Source organism: Carassius gibelio, chromosome B7 (genome assembly GCF_023724105.1).
Source record: "Carassius gibelio isolate Cgi1373 ecotype wild population from Czech Republic chromosome B7, carGib1.2-hapl.c, whole genome shotgun sequence".
Taxonomy (NCBI): domain Eukaryota; kingdom Metazoa; phylum Chordata; class Actinopteri; order Cypriniformes; family Cyprinidae; genus Carassius; species Carassius gibelio.
The window spans coordinates 1,766,007-1,782,133 of record NC_068402.1 but is presented as its reverse complement, the minus strand read 5'-3'; the positions used below and the strand labels follow the sequence as shown (position 1 = coordinate 1,782,133).

Here is a 16,127-nt window from a genome sequence, read left to right as displayed (position 1 = left end):
AGCACACCTCACTCTTCAGAACGAGGAGCTTTGTAAAAATCAACACGTTTCAGAAAGTAATAGAGGAGAAACAATAATGTACAACACGCATATTTAAGATTCACAATTCATTTAAAAGCCTCTAGTGTGTAAAAATAGTAATATCATCTTGCCTTTTTTTTAGCCTAATAAAAGTTCTAGGTGCATTAAATAGATAATAATAAAAAAATGTCATTCTAATGCCCGTTATATTATCGTTAGCCACGCTTATGTTAGCGATTAGCTTCTCTAATAACTGCTAGAGCGCGCAGAGGTTTCCCTGGTAACGGCTGTAATCAGATGAACTCATTTGTGTTCTGCATGTGTATGTCGCTTGATTGTTCATCCCAAAGAAGCACAAAGTCACTTTTACAGACTTTTAAATTAAATGTTCCCTTCTGGTGGAATGACCTCCCCAACTCAATCCGAGCAGCTGAGTCCTTAGCCATCTTCAAGAATCGGCTTAAAACACATCTCTTCCATCTTTATTTGACCCTCTAACTTTAACACTCACTATTCTAATTACATTCTTTAAAAAAATCAAACTACCTTTCTAATCTTTTTGTATTCTATTTTCTTTTCATTAATTATGTAATTGTATGTGTGTGTGTGTGTGTGTGTGTGTGTAAAGACCTCTAACTAGCTTGCTCTATTCTTTTTTTTATTCAATCTGTTATTATTTATATAAAAAGAAAACATAGAATAGATAAATAATAGAGCAAGCTAGTGTTATTATTATTATTTTTTAAGTAAACAATCAGTAAGTATATGAATAGAGTGCAAGTCTAAAAGGAGCATGTTTGTTTTTAGAATAGTATAGCATGATTGTTTAGAGGATGTGAAAGATATTCTGTTTGTATTTATTTATATATATGTGTGTGTGTGTGTGTGTGTGTGTGTCCTGCTGTCGTTGTGTGGTCTATGTTTGTATGATGCACATTGTTTTTGGAGGGAAAACATTATCACAGTATTTCTGACATCTATCTCTCTCTGTGTGTGTGTGTGTGTGTGTGTGTGTCAGTTCTGCTGGCAGAGCCTGTGGAGCAGGACAGCATCGAGGGTAAAACCCTGAAGATCACTGATTTCGGTCTGGCACGTGAGTGGCACAAGACGACGAAGATGAGCACCGCAGGAACCTACGCCTGGATGGCCCCGGAGGTCATCAAGTCCTCCACCTTCTCCAAAGGCAGCGACGTCTGGAGGTAAAACATGTCTGCTGTGAGATCAGCGTTAATGAAAACTACAGAAAAACACTCATTTTCATTGTGGTTGCCAGATTTCAATTTCCTACTGTAAACATATAAAAACGTAATTTTTGATTAGTAATATTCATTGCTAAGAACTTCATTTGAACAACTTTAAAGATGATTTTCTCAATATTTACATTTTTTTTTGCTCCCTCAGATTCCAGATTTATGTTAGTTGTATCTCAGACAAATATTATCCTCCTAACAAACCACACATCACTGGAGAGATCATTTATTCAGCTTCAGATCATGTATAAATCTCAATTTCGAAAATGTTACCCTTGTGACTGGTTTTGTGGTCCAGGGTCAAATATATATATAGACAGATTCACTGCTTGCCCTCAAAACCACACTTTCTTCTGCAGGGAACATCAGATGCTCTTGATCCACCCGGCTGTGTGTGTGTGTTTGTATATATATTGTGTGTGTGTGTGTGTGTGTGTGTAGTGTGTGAGTGAATGCTGTAATTAGATGGCTATATAAAGCGGCTGTGGGCCTTCTCTCTCTCTCTCTCTCTCTCCCTCCCTCCCTCCCTCCCTCTCTCTCTCTCTCTCTCCCTCTCTCTCTCTCTCTCTCTCTCTCTCTCTCTCTCTCTCTCTCTCTCTCTCTCTCTCTCTCTCTCTCTCTCTCTCTCTCTAGTTATGGTGTGTTATTATGGGAGCTGTTGACCGGAGAGTCTCCCTACAGAGGGATCGATGGTCTGGCCGTGGCTTACGGAGTCGCTGTGAACAAACTGACCCTTCCGATCCCGTCCACCTGCCCGGAGCCCTTCGCCCAGCTCATGTCCGGTGCGTCCTTCATACTGTCATACACTCAGTCATGCATTTTCTCTAATGGCCAATGAAAAATATGTCTTTCAATAGATGCTTGTTTTTTAAATCTTTATCTCAAATTAAAATTTAATATAAAAATAAAACCCCAAACCATAAAACATTTCTGTTGAAATAAAATACATTTTAATAATAAATTATGTATTTAATAAAATTATTATAAAAATAAAACCAATTTTAAATAACTTAAACTAATTTTATTTAAGCTAATATCAAAGTAAAATGCACCTGAATGATAGAAACTAAAACATTAAAAGTTCTTCAGTTTATTTTAAGCTCGATGCCAGAAAACTATGGAAGCCTGTTTCCACCACAGCTGAGAGAAAAAAAATATATTTCTTAATTCATAATTTCTTAAGGTTTTGGATTGGAAGAAGCATTTCCCCATCTTCCCGGTTTCAGACTGCTTTGAGGCAGAATTCGTAGCTACTTGCTGATATCTGTTGGTCTGACCGGCGTCGAGAGGGTCAAGCGGTTGTTGAATGACTGGCATCTGTTGTGAAAGCTCCTTGGTGAAATTGGTTATTGCAGTGCACAGATTTAGTTCCTCATCCGGCCCGTTTACAAATTGCGAACAAACCATTGTGTGGTTACCTTTTGTTTGGTTCCTCCAAGGTGCTGTTTCATTCTTTGCTCCTTTGTTGCTTCTCTGTCCTCCTCTGTTCGCAGCAGTAATAAAAGTTTAGTAAAAGATAAGTTTAAGTTCTGAAATCAGTCGATTGTCCCTACAAACTCTGCAGAATTGAGCCAATAAGCGTTTATCCATGTCTCTCTCAGATACTCCTCCTCTCCTCACGGCACATTGCAGTGCCACCTGGAGTCTCTGCAGATACTCAGACGACTTCTCTCCATGATTTTGATTAGTGTCCATGAACTTGGCGTAAAGTTCCTCACCATCCTGGACGGTGCCATACGCCGACTCCAGCTGCTGCAGATACACATCAGGCAGCGCATCATGGCTTAGATGTTTCACCATGTCACAGGCAGGAAGCAGCAGGCTATCACAAATTAGTCTGGTGCGTTGAAGATCAGAGATGGCTGGATCACGCAGCACTAATTCGACACCAGACCGCCAGGTGTCATAGTCCATTTCATGGGTTGACCTGGGCACTTTACCAGAGAACGTCTCAGCCGATGGATGGCATGGAAGGATGTATCACTGCTCTGGACCTCAACCACAAATTAACCATGGTTTTGCTAAATTAACCATAGTTTAACCATGGTATTTGTAGTAAATCTGTGGTGATACAAATAGTAGTCAACATGCCAAAAAACCATGGGTTACTACAGTTTTACTATAATAAAACCATGGTTATTTTTCCAAGGGGAGAGAGAGGTTTGTAAGGGAGCATACACTGGGCCAAAAGTTTGACTTGGTACAGGAGGAGGTACAGATGGCTCTGGAGGTCTTTTTGGTTGGTCAGCTATCTTGTGTTCCATTTTAGGGGCATTTACACCAATGGGATGAAGTTGTGCTATAGCTTGTTTATCTGAGACATCATTTCACCAAGGACCATTGAATAATCTTTTCCAGACATTTTAGCAATTTCTTTCAGGTCAGATAAATAAGTATCAGTCTTTGAACCACCCAACTTTGAAGTGTAAATTTGGGATAAATTCTTAATATGGAATTCAGAAATAAATTTATACGGCCGTCGTGAAGACAGTTTTGCTACTGATGCTCCAGATGTGAATTCAACAACGAGCATATGATGAAATTCGGATTCTCTATCATTAATAATGTCATTGCGATTAATGTCGCCATATTGATCAAGAAAATCTATAACTTCAGAAGAGCTCTCTTCAACTGGCCCATCCACTAAGACGGCATTAGGAATTTTTATCCCGAGTTCTTCGAAAACTTCCATCTCAAAAACGGACTGGTGAGTCTGAATGAAAAAAATTTAATTACTGTACAAACCAGCTCTCGGCTTGCTCGCCAAGATGTAATGGGTCTTTGAGACTTTCTAGCCAAATTTTATCATTATGATATATGTGCATATGGGAATGAAGCGCTAGTCTATGGAGACGTGTGCGGGGGACAGACCAGTAGGGCGGCTGTTCAGTAGATGCTGCGTGGATGGTAGGCTCCTAGCCGTAGTAATTCATTCATCTCCAGACAGAGAGAGAGAACCTGGCCTGTAGTGCAACAACAGGACAAGTAAATAACAAGGCTAATTTGGAACCAAGTTTGCATTAAACTTTAGCTACACTCAAATATAATTTCCATGTGTATACAATTCTAAATCATTACAAAATCATTAAATGTACAAACTACAAATAATAAACATTAATTGCCTGACAACACAGTCAAAAGTGCAATATTAAAGTTGTATTGCCTGCACAAAGTTCAAATAAATAATCCAACAGTACTGTGTAATCTGATTTTCTTAATGCATGTAAACAGACTTAGTGCAAACAAATCTATTTGTAAACCAAAAACAGTGTTCACAACAGCATAAAAGGAATCAAAAACAATTGTTTTTGATCAGCCAATGGCAATGTTAAAGCTAACACTAATGCTAATGTTCAGCTCTGCTAACGTAATATGTTAGCCTCTAGCATGTAGTTCATTCATTCATCCAGATTACTCACCAGTTCCTCGATGTAAACATAACCTGATGGCGGTGACGAATTCCCTGCAGCCAGTAAGCTGTTCTAAAAGGTTACAATGATATGCTTAACTTAAAAGCATGAATTGAGCACAAGAGTTAATCGTTTGTACGACACAAACCTGTTCACAGCTGTCGATCGGCTTCCCCACACCTCTGAATGAGGAAGACGCCGCAGTCTAATTAAACACTCGTGCCCAAATGTGTGATTGGCTAAGCACAGTCAAGTGACTGGGGTCACGTGAGGTCACAGGGCACGTACTCCACACAGGCAATTTAAAGGGACAGGGACGGCAGAACCAATATACAAACATTTAATATATATGACAGATTTTAACCTGAGTTACACTTACAAATCATTAAAATGAACATCTATTCATTGAGTTTATACAGTGCCCTCCACTATTATTGGCACCCTTGGTAAATATGAGCAAAGGTGGCTGTGAAAATAAATCTGCATTGTTTATCCTTTTGATCCCTTTGACAACATTCTAATGAATCATTAAACCAAAACAATTGAAAGTTGGGGAGAAAATCTCATGATGAAATAATAGTTTTTCTCTGATGCGTGTTAGCCACAATTATTGGCACCCCTAGAAATTATTTTGAGTAAAATATCTCTGAAATATATTACCATTGATATTTACATCTTTTTAGCACATCAGGGTGACTAGGACCATGAAATTGTCCATCTATGACTTCCTGTTCAACAGGATTATAATTATGAGGAACACAAAGGCCAATTACACCCTAATCATCCATCACAAGGAGTAAAACCAAAGAATATAGTTCTGATGTACAGAACAGGATTGTTGAGCTTCACAAAACAGAAAGTGGCTGTAAGAAAAGAGCTGAAGCATTGAAACTCCCCATTTCCATCATCAGGGCAATAATAAAGAGGTTCCAGTCAACTAAAGATGTTTCCAAACAGCCCCTACATCAGCACATGTTGTTCAGGAGGGTTTCAAGAAAAATTAAAAAACAAACTCCAGCATATTTTGTTATCAGACAGGACTGGATCTTCAAATGGTGCTGGCTTCTGTGGTAAGACCAAACTACAAAAAAAAAAGAGCTTTTGAGCAGCAAACCCACCAGATGGGTTCAGTACAAACAGAGATAAATAGCAGCCTATGTCCAGGGTTAAATACACTGCTGGATCTTTAATGTTGTGGGCCTGTTTTACTGCCGGAGGTCCTGGACGTCATGTTCTTTCAGATACCAGCAGATAACTAATCTAAACCTGACTGCTTCTGTCAGAAATATTATAATGGTCTGTGGTTGGATCTTCCATCAGGACAATAATCCAAAACAAACATCAAAATAAAATAAACACATAAGCACATTACAATGACTGTGGCCAATATGAACTAGAGAAAACATTTATTTAACAATGAGATTTTTCACTTTTGCATTGGATTAAGTCATTATTTTGAGAAAGTTTATCATTATTTCGAGAATATTTCATAATATTGAGAGTCTTTACTTTGAGAAGGTTTCGTAATATTATGACTTGAGAAATCTTTTTTATTTTATTATTTTTTCTCAACTGTGGCAGCAACGGACTTACATATAAAACCTGTTACTTGAAATACACTTTAACTGACTTAAAATAATGAAAAAATAATAAAAGTTTTAATTTTTCTATTTGCCAAGGCAACATTTAAAATTTTCATTTAGTTTAACTTCATAAAAAAAAAAAAAAAAAAAAAAAAAAATATATATATATATATATATATATATATATATATATATATATAAGAAAATGTATAAGAAAAAAATATAGACATATTTAAAAGGGGGGAAAAAAGAAACTGCAAAAGTACTGAAACTGGACCCAATTTTCAAATGAAAACAATAAATAAAATTCAAGGGACTTCAAAATATGAATAAAACCCATGACAGTATTTAATGGGATTATATAAGATTCCAATTTATTGTCAGTGTGCAGAGTACAGAGACGATGAGAATGAGGTCATTAGAGTATAGAGACGATGAGAGATCAGAAGTTGTAATATTCTGTTTGAATAACTGTGTGTGTGTGTGTGTGTCAGAGTGCTGGGATCAGGATCCGCACCGCAGGCCCAGCTTCTCCTCCATCCTGCAGCAGCTGATGGCTCTGGAAGAGCAGGTGATGCACGAGATGCCACAGGACTCCTTCCATTCGCTCCAGGAGGACTGGAAACTGGAGATCCAGGACATGTTTGACGAGCTGCGGGCCAAAGAGAAGGTGCATGATGGGATACATTAGAGCCGTACATTAGAGCCGTTTGTGCTGTAGATCTGCTCTTCATGGGTCGGTCACACACAACTCCTCCTCCTCAGCAAACACATGCATGGAATAGATCAGCTCAGAAAATGAAAGAACTTTTTACAATGGCATTTCAACTCTCTTACCATAGTCTACATGCATTTGTGAAGGGGCCTGGGACCCACTGGGGGCCTCAGCACAATTAAACGATGTAAAATGAGCTAAGACAGTTAAAAATCTAGATGAAGAAACTGAGAGCCAGTTACTTATTTTTATACATTTTTGTGTGATGTTTAATTAAGAACAACAATCTTGAAATTCCTGGATATATATATATATATATACACACACACATACAGGGGCTTGTCATATAATTAGAATATCAGAAAAAAGGTTTATTTCACTAATTCCATTAAAAAAGTGAAAGTTGTGTATTATATTAATTCATTACACACAGACCAATATATTTCAAATGTTTATTTCTTACAATTTTGATGATTATAACTGACAACTAAGGAAAATCCCAAATTCAGTATCTCAGAAAATTTGAATATAACTTAAGACCAATACAAAGAAAGGATTTTTAGAAATCTTGGCCAACTGAAAAGTATTGTGAAAATCAGAATATTGTGAAAAGGTTCAATATTGAAGACACCTGGAGCCACACTCTAATTAGCTAATTAACTCAAAACACCTGCAAAGTCTTTAAATTATCTCTCAGTCTAGTTCTGTAGGACACACAATCATGGGGAAGACTGCTGACCTGACAGTTGCCCAAAAGATGACCATTGACACCTTGCACAAGGAGGGGTCTGCAGGGGTCACAAAAGGTCACTGCAAAAGAGGCTGGCTGTTCACAGAGCTCTGTGTCCAAGCACATTAATAGAGAGGAGAAGGGAAGGAAAAGATGTGGTAGAAAAAGTGTACAAGCAATAGGGATAACTGCACCCTGGAGAGGATTGTGAAACAAAACCCAATCAAAAATGTGGGGGAGATTCACAAAGAGTGGACTGCAGCTGGAGCCAGTGCTTCAAGAACCACTACACACAGACGTATGCAAGACATGGGTTTCAGCTTCACATTCCTTGTGTCAAGACACTCTTGAACAACAGACAGCGTCAGAAGCGTCTCGCTTCAGAAAGGACTGGACTGCTGCTGAGTGGACCACAGTTATGTTCTCTGATGAAAGTACATTTAGCATTTCCTTTGGATATCAGGGTCCCAGAGTCTGGAGGAAGAGAGGAGAGGCACACAATCCACGTTGCTTGAGGCCCAGTGTAAAGTTTCCACAGTCAGTGATGGTTTGGGGTGCATGTCATCTGCTGGTGTTGGTCCACTGTGTTTTCTGAGGTCAAAGGTCATCACAGCCGTATACCAGGAAGTTTAAGAGCACTTCATCAATCAATCAATCAATCACCTTTATTTATATAGCGCTTTAAACAAAATACATTGTCAAAGCACTGAACAACATTCATTTGGAAAACAGTGTGTCAATAATGCAAAATGACAGTTAAAGGCAGTTCATCATTGAATTCAGTGATGTCATCTCTGTTCAGTTTAAATAGTGTCTGTGCATTTATTTGCAATCAAGTCAATGATATCGCTGTAGATGAAGTGACCCCAACTGAACAAGCCAGAGGCGACAGCGGCAAGGAACCGAAACTCCATCGGTGACAGAATGGAGAAAAAACCTTGGGAGAAACCAGGCTCAGTTGGGGTCAGTTCTCCTCTGACCAGACGAAACCAGTAGTTCAATTCCAGACTGCAGCAAAGTCAGATTGTGCAGAAGAATCATCTGTTTCCTGTGGTCTTGTCCTGGTGGTCCTCTGAGACAAGGTCTTTACAGGGGATCTGTATCTGGGGCTCTAGTTGTCCTGGTCTCCGCTGTCTTTCAGGGATGTAGAGGTCCTTTCTAGGTGCTGATCCACCATCTGGTCTGGATACGTACTGGATCCGGGTGACTGCAGTGACCCTCTGATCTGGATACAGACTGGATCTGGTGGCCACGGTGACCTCAGAATAAGAGAGAAACAGACAAATATCATGCTTCCAAATATCAAAACTTCATGCTTCCTGTTGCTGACCAACTTTATGGAGATGAAGATTTCATTTTCCAACAGGACTGCACACAGAGCCAAAGCTACCAGTACCTGGTTTAAGGACCATGGTGTCCCTGTTCTTAATTGGTCAGCAAACTCAACTGACCTTAACCCCAGAGAAAATCTGTGGAGTATTGTGAAGAGAAAGATGTGATATGCCAGACCCAAGAATGAAAAATGAACATTTTATACAGTATTTTGGTTCATGTTTATTTTATTCTGAGTAATGAATATGGCTTTGGTTTTAGTTAAGGATGATAACCCTGAGAAGCGCTGATCTAGTGTGTGTGTGTGTGTGTGTGTGTGTGTGTGTGTGCAGGAGCTGCGGTGTCGTGAGGAGGAGCTGAAGCGTGCGGCGCTGGAGCAGAAGTCTCACGAGGAGTTCCTCCGTCAGCGCGAGCAGCAGTTAGCGCAGTGGGAGCAGGACGTGTTCGAGCGAGAGCTATCACTGCTCATCATGGACCTCAACCAGAACCAGAAACCCAACGTCAAGAAGCGCAAGGGAACCTTCAAGAAACACAAGCTGAAGGGGAAGAACGGAGAGAAGATCAGCATGCCGCAGGGTGAGCTTCACCTCATATAAAGCTGATGATCATTTATTAATCAGCTGCAGATCGTGACAGCAGAATGGGAATAAGTGAACATGCAACAGAACACAGAAAACACACACTTCTTCACATCGTTAGTAATAATTAACCATGTTGTACAGTGAACCGTGTTAAAATCATACCTACACTGTTAATTAAACACCGTACAATAGAAAATAGTTTTATATTTCTGAAATGTTATGTTTAAAAGGTTCATATGTTGCTTTTGTAAAGATCATTATTTTGTGTATTTGGTGTAACAGAATATGTCGACATGCTTTAATGTTCAAAAAACACATTATTGTTCAAATACTGTACTGCTCCGTCTCTCCAAAACACAGGAATAAATCTCTGAGTTTGGATGTGTGTAAGGGCCGCTGAAGTGGAGGAAAAACTCTTTAAAGATCTGTATTGTAATTGACATCTACAGACACAAATAGACATTGCAATGAAACGAACAGTTAAATCTGAAAGAAGGCATGGTATAGAAGCAGAATAGAAACAGGATCTCTGTGGTGTGATGCGGTTGTTGTGATCTGAGTGTAAATGTCACTTGTTTTCTGCTGTTTAGATTTCATCCATAAGATCACGGTCCAGGCGTCTCCGTGTTTGGAGAAGAGGCGTAACTCTCCGGATCTGGGATCGCCGTCCATCGGTCCACGCTTCCGAGCCATACAGCGTGAGTTTGTACATCTCACTGATATGGATTCCAGAAAACCCAGTGCATGGTGAGTGTCTGTCAGCACATGGTGGCGCTGTTGTGTCTCAGATGTTGTCTGTGTGTCTCAGTGGGTCCCAGTGAGAGCAAGTGGAGCTCGGTTTGGCCGCTGGAGTCTCTTCCTCTCAAGCAGACCAACGGAGAGAGGAAATTCACTCCTCATCTGAGCCCCAAAAGCCCCAAGAGTCCAAAGATCCTCCGTCTGAGCACGCAGGAGAACAGGTACATGTGTGTGTGTGCGTTATATCAGAATGTGTGTATGAAACCATTGATTCTGATGTGTGTGTGTATTTGTGTGTCAGTCTGTCGATGAGAGCCAAACTCCTGGAGGTGGACAGTAACGAGAGCGAGGAATCCAGAGCTGATTTTGAGGAGTACAGACCCATCACACCAGAGTCCAGCCACAACGGTAACACACACACACACACACACACACTGCATTATTACAATTAATGACTTAATGAATGTTTGGAAATGTAAACTGATATTTCCTACTGACACACTACAGAAGAAGATAGACTTGATAGACTTTTACTTTTCCTGCTCCGTGTTGAGAGAAATTGGGATTAAGTGTTCTTCAGCCTGAGCCTTCTTCATTTCACTTAATTGTGAATAACCTTTAAAGATTATTTATTATTTTATAAAGCAGATTATTCACCAGGCTGTCACTTCTAGTTGGACGCATGTGGACTCGAATGCCGTAGCATGGTCAATCACAGAATCAGTGCTAACAGTTCACAGTTAAATCCAAATCCTACCTTTTCTTGTAACCTGATAAAATCAATCATGGTGATGAACGTCATCAGAGATGTTTAATCCTCAAGCATTCTGAGCATTATTCCTGCTGGTGTTCACATCTATCCACAAGTCTTTACTAAATGCAGCAGTCTATATGAGACAGAATACAGGTGTTACTGTAACGATTTTACAAATGGTAATCAGCAACCAAATATTGATAAAGTGAAAGTTACTGCCTTTTCCCTTGGTATGACTTCTCACTTTTGCAGACAATGTAAAGGCAGAGTACAGTAACTTCATTATAGGGGAAATAATTGTGTTTGAGCTCACAATTTTTTAATGTAGATAATTTTCCAGTTTCCAAATTTCCAGTGTCCTACCTACAATACTGTACATTTGGCTGGACAAATTAAAAACATTAAGGTATTTTTTCTTAGTTTCACACTCTAGCGAGACGCCTTTTAGAGCAGCATTACTTTCCATAAAAAGTAACTAAGTAACGCAATGAATTACTTTTTTATGGAGTAATGCACTATTGTAATGTTATATTGACTTTGGCCAGCTCTGAATGTAAGTGAATGTTTGATGTTCCTCGTGTGTCTCAGAGGGCTCTGAGAGCGAGGAGGGCTCGTCCCCGTGTGGTTCTCCCAGACCGGATGCCCCCGGGCCGGTGTGTCGAGTGAAGAGCACACACCGCGCTCTGCTCAGCAGCGCCGCCCTGCTGGCCTCCGTGGCTCTGGGCCGCTGTGTGGAGCCGCAGCACCCGCCCACTCCACCGCCGCGCACCTCGTCCCGGACACACCTCCCGGAGCCCGAGGTGGGGGATCTGATCAGCTTCAGCACGGACTCCCTGCCGCAGGGCCTTCTGGACTCGAACCCACGGCACGACCGGACTCCACACGCTAACGGAGACGCCGAGGGACCGCGGCAGAGCGGGGAGCGCAGGAGGAGGAGCAGCTGCGGACTCAGCTCCTCACAGCTCAGTAAGACCACTCCGCTTCAGTTATACAGCTTCATTGCACTCGCTGCACCATGCTGGATAAACTGAGAATCATGAATCAAACAGATTTGATGAAGGGATTGAAGCATTTTGTGCTTTCGGTTTGAGTTTGTTTGACAGACACTGTGCCGAAGCACAGTGCCCCAAAACACAACTTTAGAGACCTTTTATGTTAGAATAAGAAGATTAAATCTATTTTAAAAATGACACTTTTTGTCCAGAAGACCTGTTGTTTCAAATCGACATGTGACCATGATAAGTTTTGCTAACGCGATATTGATGATATCGTTGCATGCCTAATTCTCCTCTCTATCCTCTGTTCTAGTCTTGGATCTCCCGCTGTGTCAGGACACGTTTGAGGCCGAGGACAAGTCTCCGCTGCCGTTCGCCCTGTATCCAGACCCTCGCTTGTGGAGCCCTAAAACCCGGCGTCTGGAGGTCAACATCATCCCTCGGCCGCGTCCGTCCCCTAACCGTCCCCGCATCGACCCGTGGAGCTTCGTTTCGGCCGGCGTGAGAGCGGCCGCCCATAGGGTCATCAGCAGCCCCACGAGCCCTCGACTGGCCTACCAGCCCTCGCCCACAAACCCCTTCACAAACTGTGACCCCTTCCCTTCCCCGGACTGTGACCCCTTCCTTCTGAGGGTCGACCCTGCTGTGAACTCGGACCACGCCTCGACCTTTGACCCCTTCTCAGCCCCGTTCCCCACCTCGCGCTCGGCGCCCTGCTCCACCAATGGCAGTCCCAATCTGTCCCTGCGGGTGGCGCCGCTGAACCCGGCCGACTCTCCGCTCTTAGACCTGAGCTGGATGGGTGTCAGCCGGCCCCTCGACAGCCCCAAAGAGAGGGTCCATCCTCACCGGAGCCTCGGCCTCAGTCCGTTCAGATCCTCAGCGCCGCTCAGAGACGACCGCTTCTGAACCCTGTCCCGCAAACGAGGGTCCATGCCAGTTCTGGGAGGCCAAGCGCAGGGGATGTGACACACCAGTATTGTTGATGTCCTGGAGTCACTTCCTCTCTGATTGTGTGATCTTTCGGTGCTGTCTCAGGGTCGTATCGGCCTCTAGTTGAGCTTAAATAGATCCGCACTTGTTGCATCGCTTTAATCAGTCTCAAAAGTGATGCAGTCAGTGCCAAAAGATTTCAAAATGATTGCTAAAGCACAGATTCTTCTCTGTTGACCATTAAGGTTGAGTTATTATGCATTCTGAGAACGTTCCATTACACTGGTGGCCAAAACCATCAGAACACTAGTATTATCAGCTGCTAAAAATGGTTTTAAGTCAGTTATGTCTATCTTCTGCTGGAGTGTGTCCAGTACTGTTAGAAGTTTGGACCTTGACACAGTTCCTTTGGATTTAGTCTGTCTCAGTTTGTTCTGTTTCTTCATAGAAATTACTGACTTAAATTGACCATTACTGACCATTTTTTAGCTGGTACTAGTGTTCTAATCATTTTGGCCTCCACTGTAGTTGCCAAAGATTAGAATAAGTTCACGTCTGATGTTGAGTTGTGGTTTTTATGTTGAAGCCGGTCAACAAACGAGCAGAATGGATCTAGTAATTCACATGATGCATGAGAAACGTTCTGCTGACCTCGCTGGAGGTGTTTGGGCAGGGGAACTGCACTTAACCCATTTTTAGGTAGACTCTAACCAACTAAAAGGATGTCTCAGCAGACAGAAGTAGAAATAAAGATCAGCCAATAATAGTCAAAATCAACATGGAAACCCAAATGTAAACCTCAGATCACTTCCAGTAAAATAATATTTAAACATTCTTAAAATGAGATGCATTGAGAAGAAATACATTTTGTATTTCTCAAACCTCACACTGTTGTTATATTTATGGCTAAAACATTTTGGAAATGCATTGAGACAAAAGTTCATACAAGCATGCTGGTTTTAGGTTGGATTTCCAGTACAAAATATCTAAATTAATACACATTTCCTGGAGATTGATAATTAATTGTCATTTTTTATTTTATTTTACTCTAACCCAAGTTTCCCAGACAAGACTTAAGGTAATAACATAATGCACTGATTGATCTTAAACAATGTTTTTTCTAAGGCAAGTTTAAAACAAAATGACTTCATGTCCTAATTGAAATATGGCTTGATTTAAGCTTAAATTCACTTCATTTGATCATTTTTATTGGAAAACTAGACTTTGTTTCTCAAATAAATCCATCTCTGGGAATGGTTAGGTAGTTTTACTGTAAAATATAGACACAGAGAAAATCATTTTTGCATTGCTGGACGATGGCCTCCTTTGGTGCTTCGCTCCGTCATCGAGCATTTGTACAGCAGATTTTTAAGTTTCTCGTTTTTAAAAAAATCTTATGTATTATTTCAGATTTTTGAGGCACAGTCTGTGAATGTCGTAGAGTGAATCTGGTGTCCTTCACCATTGTGAACCATCAGTTATCAATCTGAACTTTGAGATGCATTTTTTATCCTTCATTAAAAGTTTCCATAGATCTGTGAAATTGATCCATTGAATAAACTCAGAACTGGAGTTTATTGTGAGATGAATTCACAGTTAGGACCAGTGTTAGAATTGCAAAATGTAAACTTCAAATTTAGGAGGAGAAAAAAGTTAATTGTGAGATATAAATATATTTTAATTCTGAGAAGATGTAACTATATACTTCCATTTAAGTAAAATATATAAACAAATATTATACACTTGCAATTTGGAGTTTATAAATTGCAGTTGTGCGATACAAATTCATAATTGTGAGACAAAAAGTTGCATTTAAAAAAAGTTTAGTTGTGGTGGAAACCACAGACTTCCATTGAATTGTGAGCTATGAAATAAGAATTCAGAGAAACGAAGCCTGAATTAGAAGATTGAAAGTCACAATTACCCTTTATGTTTTTATTCTGCGGTGAAAATAAGAAAATATATGGGATATTTCTGCTTGACATCTTTGTCTTCAAACAGCGCTGCTAGTTGTGTTCAGATCAGATGGTTTCTGCTCATGTGTGATGAAGATGATCAGGTTCTGTGTTTTAGCCACCATCTGTTCCCTCGTACTGTACATCGTACTGTTTGCAGATCCTGCTCACAGTGAATAAAGCTAATCGCAAGCTATTAATATATTTATTACTGAGGCCTTTAACACACTGGATTCGAGAGATTTTAAAGGGTCAGAGACACAGTCCACGTTAGGATGCTTTATTAAATTGTACATGGAGAAATATCTTTTGGTTCTTCACTGGAGTCTGTGGAGTTATGGGTGCCGCAAAGGGACAAATCTGTGTTTTACAATGTGAGAAATACAAACAAAGACTTGCCTCGAGTGAAAAGAGAAATATCTGATCTGTTTTTCCTGGGAATTCTTCTTTTATGCTCATTGTTTTTTAGATTTATTTGACCAAAACACTCCAGGCGTCTCTCAGGACAGACGGATGTTCACGTTTATCTTCCACTACCTGCTAAAAACACACAGATTTGAGGAGAATCTTCTGTGCGGGAGGAAGAGCTCTTTTTCATGTTGATTCATGTTTTATTGTAAGCTTATTGCAATATATTCAGTCTGGTGAAGCCCGTATAACATCTGTCGTGTGTGTGTGTGTGTGTGTGTGTGTGTTATTCTCAATGGGCTGGGCCTAATCACTCCATTACTGTGTGTGTGTGTGTGTGTGAGAGAGAGAGAGAGAGACAGAGACAGAGCTCGATGACGAGTGTGTTTCTTTGTTAAAGAAGGTGTGGATGTTTATTTTGCTAATTGTAATGGGTTTTAACCTGTGGAACTTTTAAGACAAAAAAAAGAGATAAAGGAGCAAGACCAAATAAAATTTAACGCGACTCTAAACCTGTGCTTGTGTCTGTCTGTCTAATGTGATTCACATGTGGGGAAAGATACTGGTTAGTTTGTGAAAACTGTAGCGGTTTAAAGCATGGTAAAGATTCTGGGCACATGAAACACATCCAAGTCATATTTCACCCCAAAAACAATAGAAATATGGCATTTTTAAAGGATTTGTATTAACATTATTTATGATACATAAGAAATTGCCTTAAG

General features: G+C 40.4%; 1 protein-coding gene across 1 annotated transcript in view; it reads left to right on the top strand.

Moving 5' to 3' along the window:
• Positions 1 to 15,917, top strand: part of LOC127962231 (mitogen-activated protein kinase kinase kinase 11-like) — a 29,585-nt gene extending 13,668 nt beyond the window's left edge. Inside the window, exons 2-10 of the mRNA XM_052561767.1 lie at positions 1,040 to 1,220; positions 1,905 to 2,053; positions 6,759 to 6,934; positions 9,374 to 9,617; positions 10,213 to 10,320; positions 10,431 to 10,581; positions 10,662 to 10,768; positions 11,703 to 12,080; positions 12,423 to 15,917. Coding sequence (XP_052417727.1) covers positions 1,040 to 1,220; positions 1,905 to 2,053; positions 6,759 to 6,934; positions 9,374 to 9,617; positions 10,213 to 10,320; positions 10,431 to 10,581; positions 10,662 to 10,768; positions 11,703 to 12,080; positions 12,423 to 13,018 — 2,090 coding nt within the window. The 3' untranslated portion in view covers positions 13,019 to 15,917. The remainder of the gene's footprint in view (positions 1 to 1,039; positions 1,221 to 1,904; positions 2,054 to 6,758; positions 6,935 to 9,373; positions 9,618 to 10,212; positions 10,321 to 10,430; positions 10,582 to 10,661; positions 10,769 to 11,702; positions 12,081 to 12,422) is intronic.
• Positions 15,918 to 16,127: the final 210 nt, after the last annotated feature.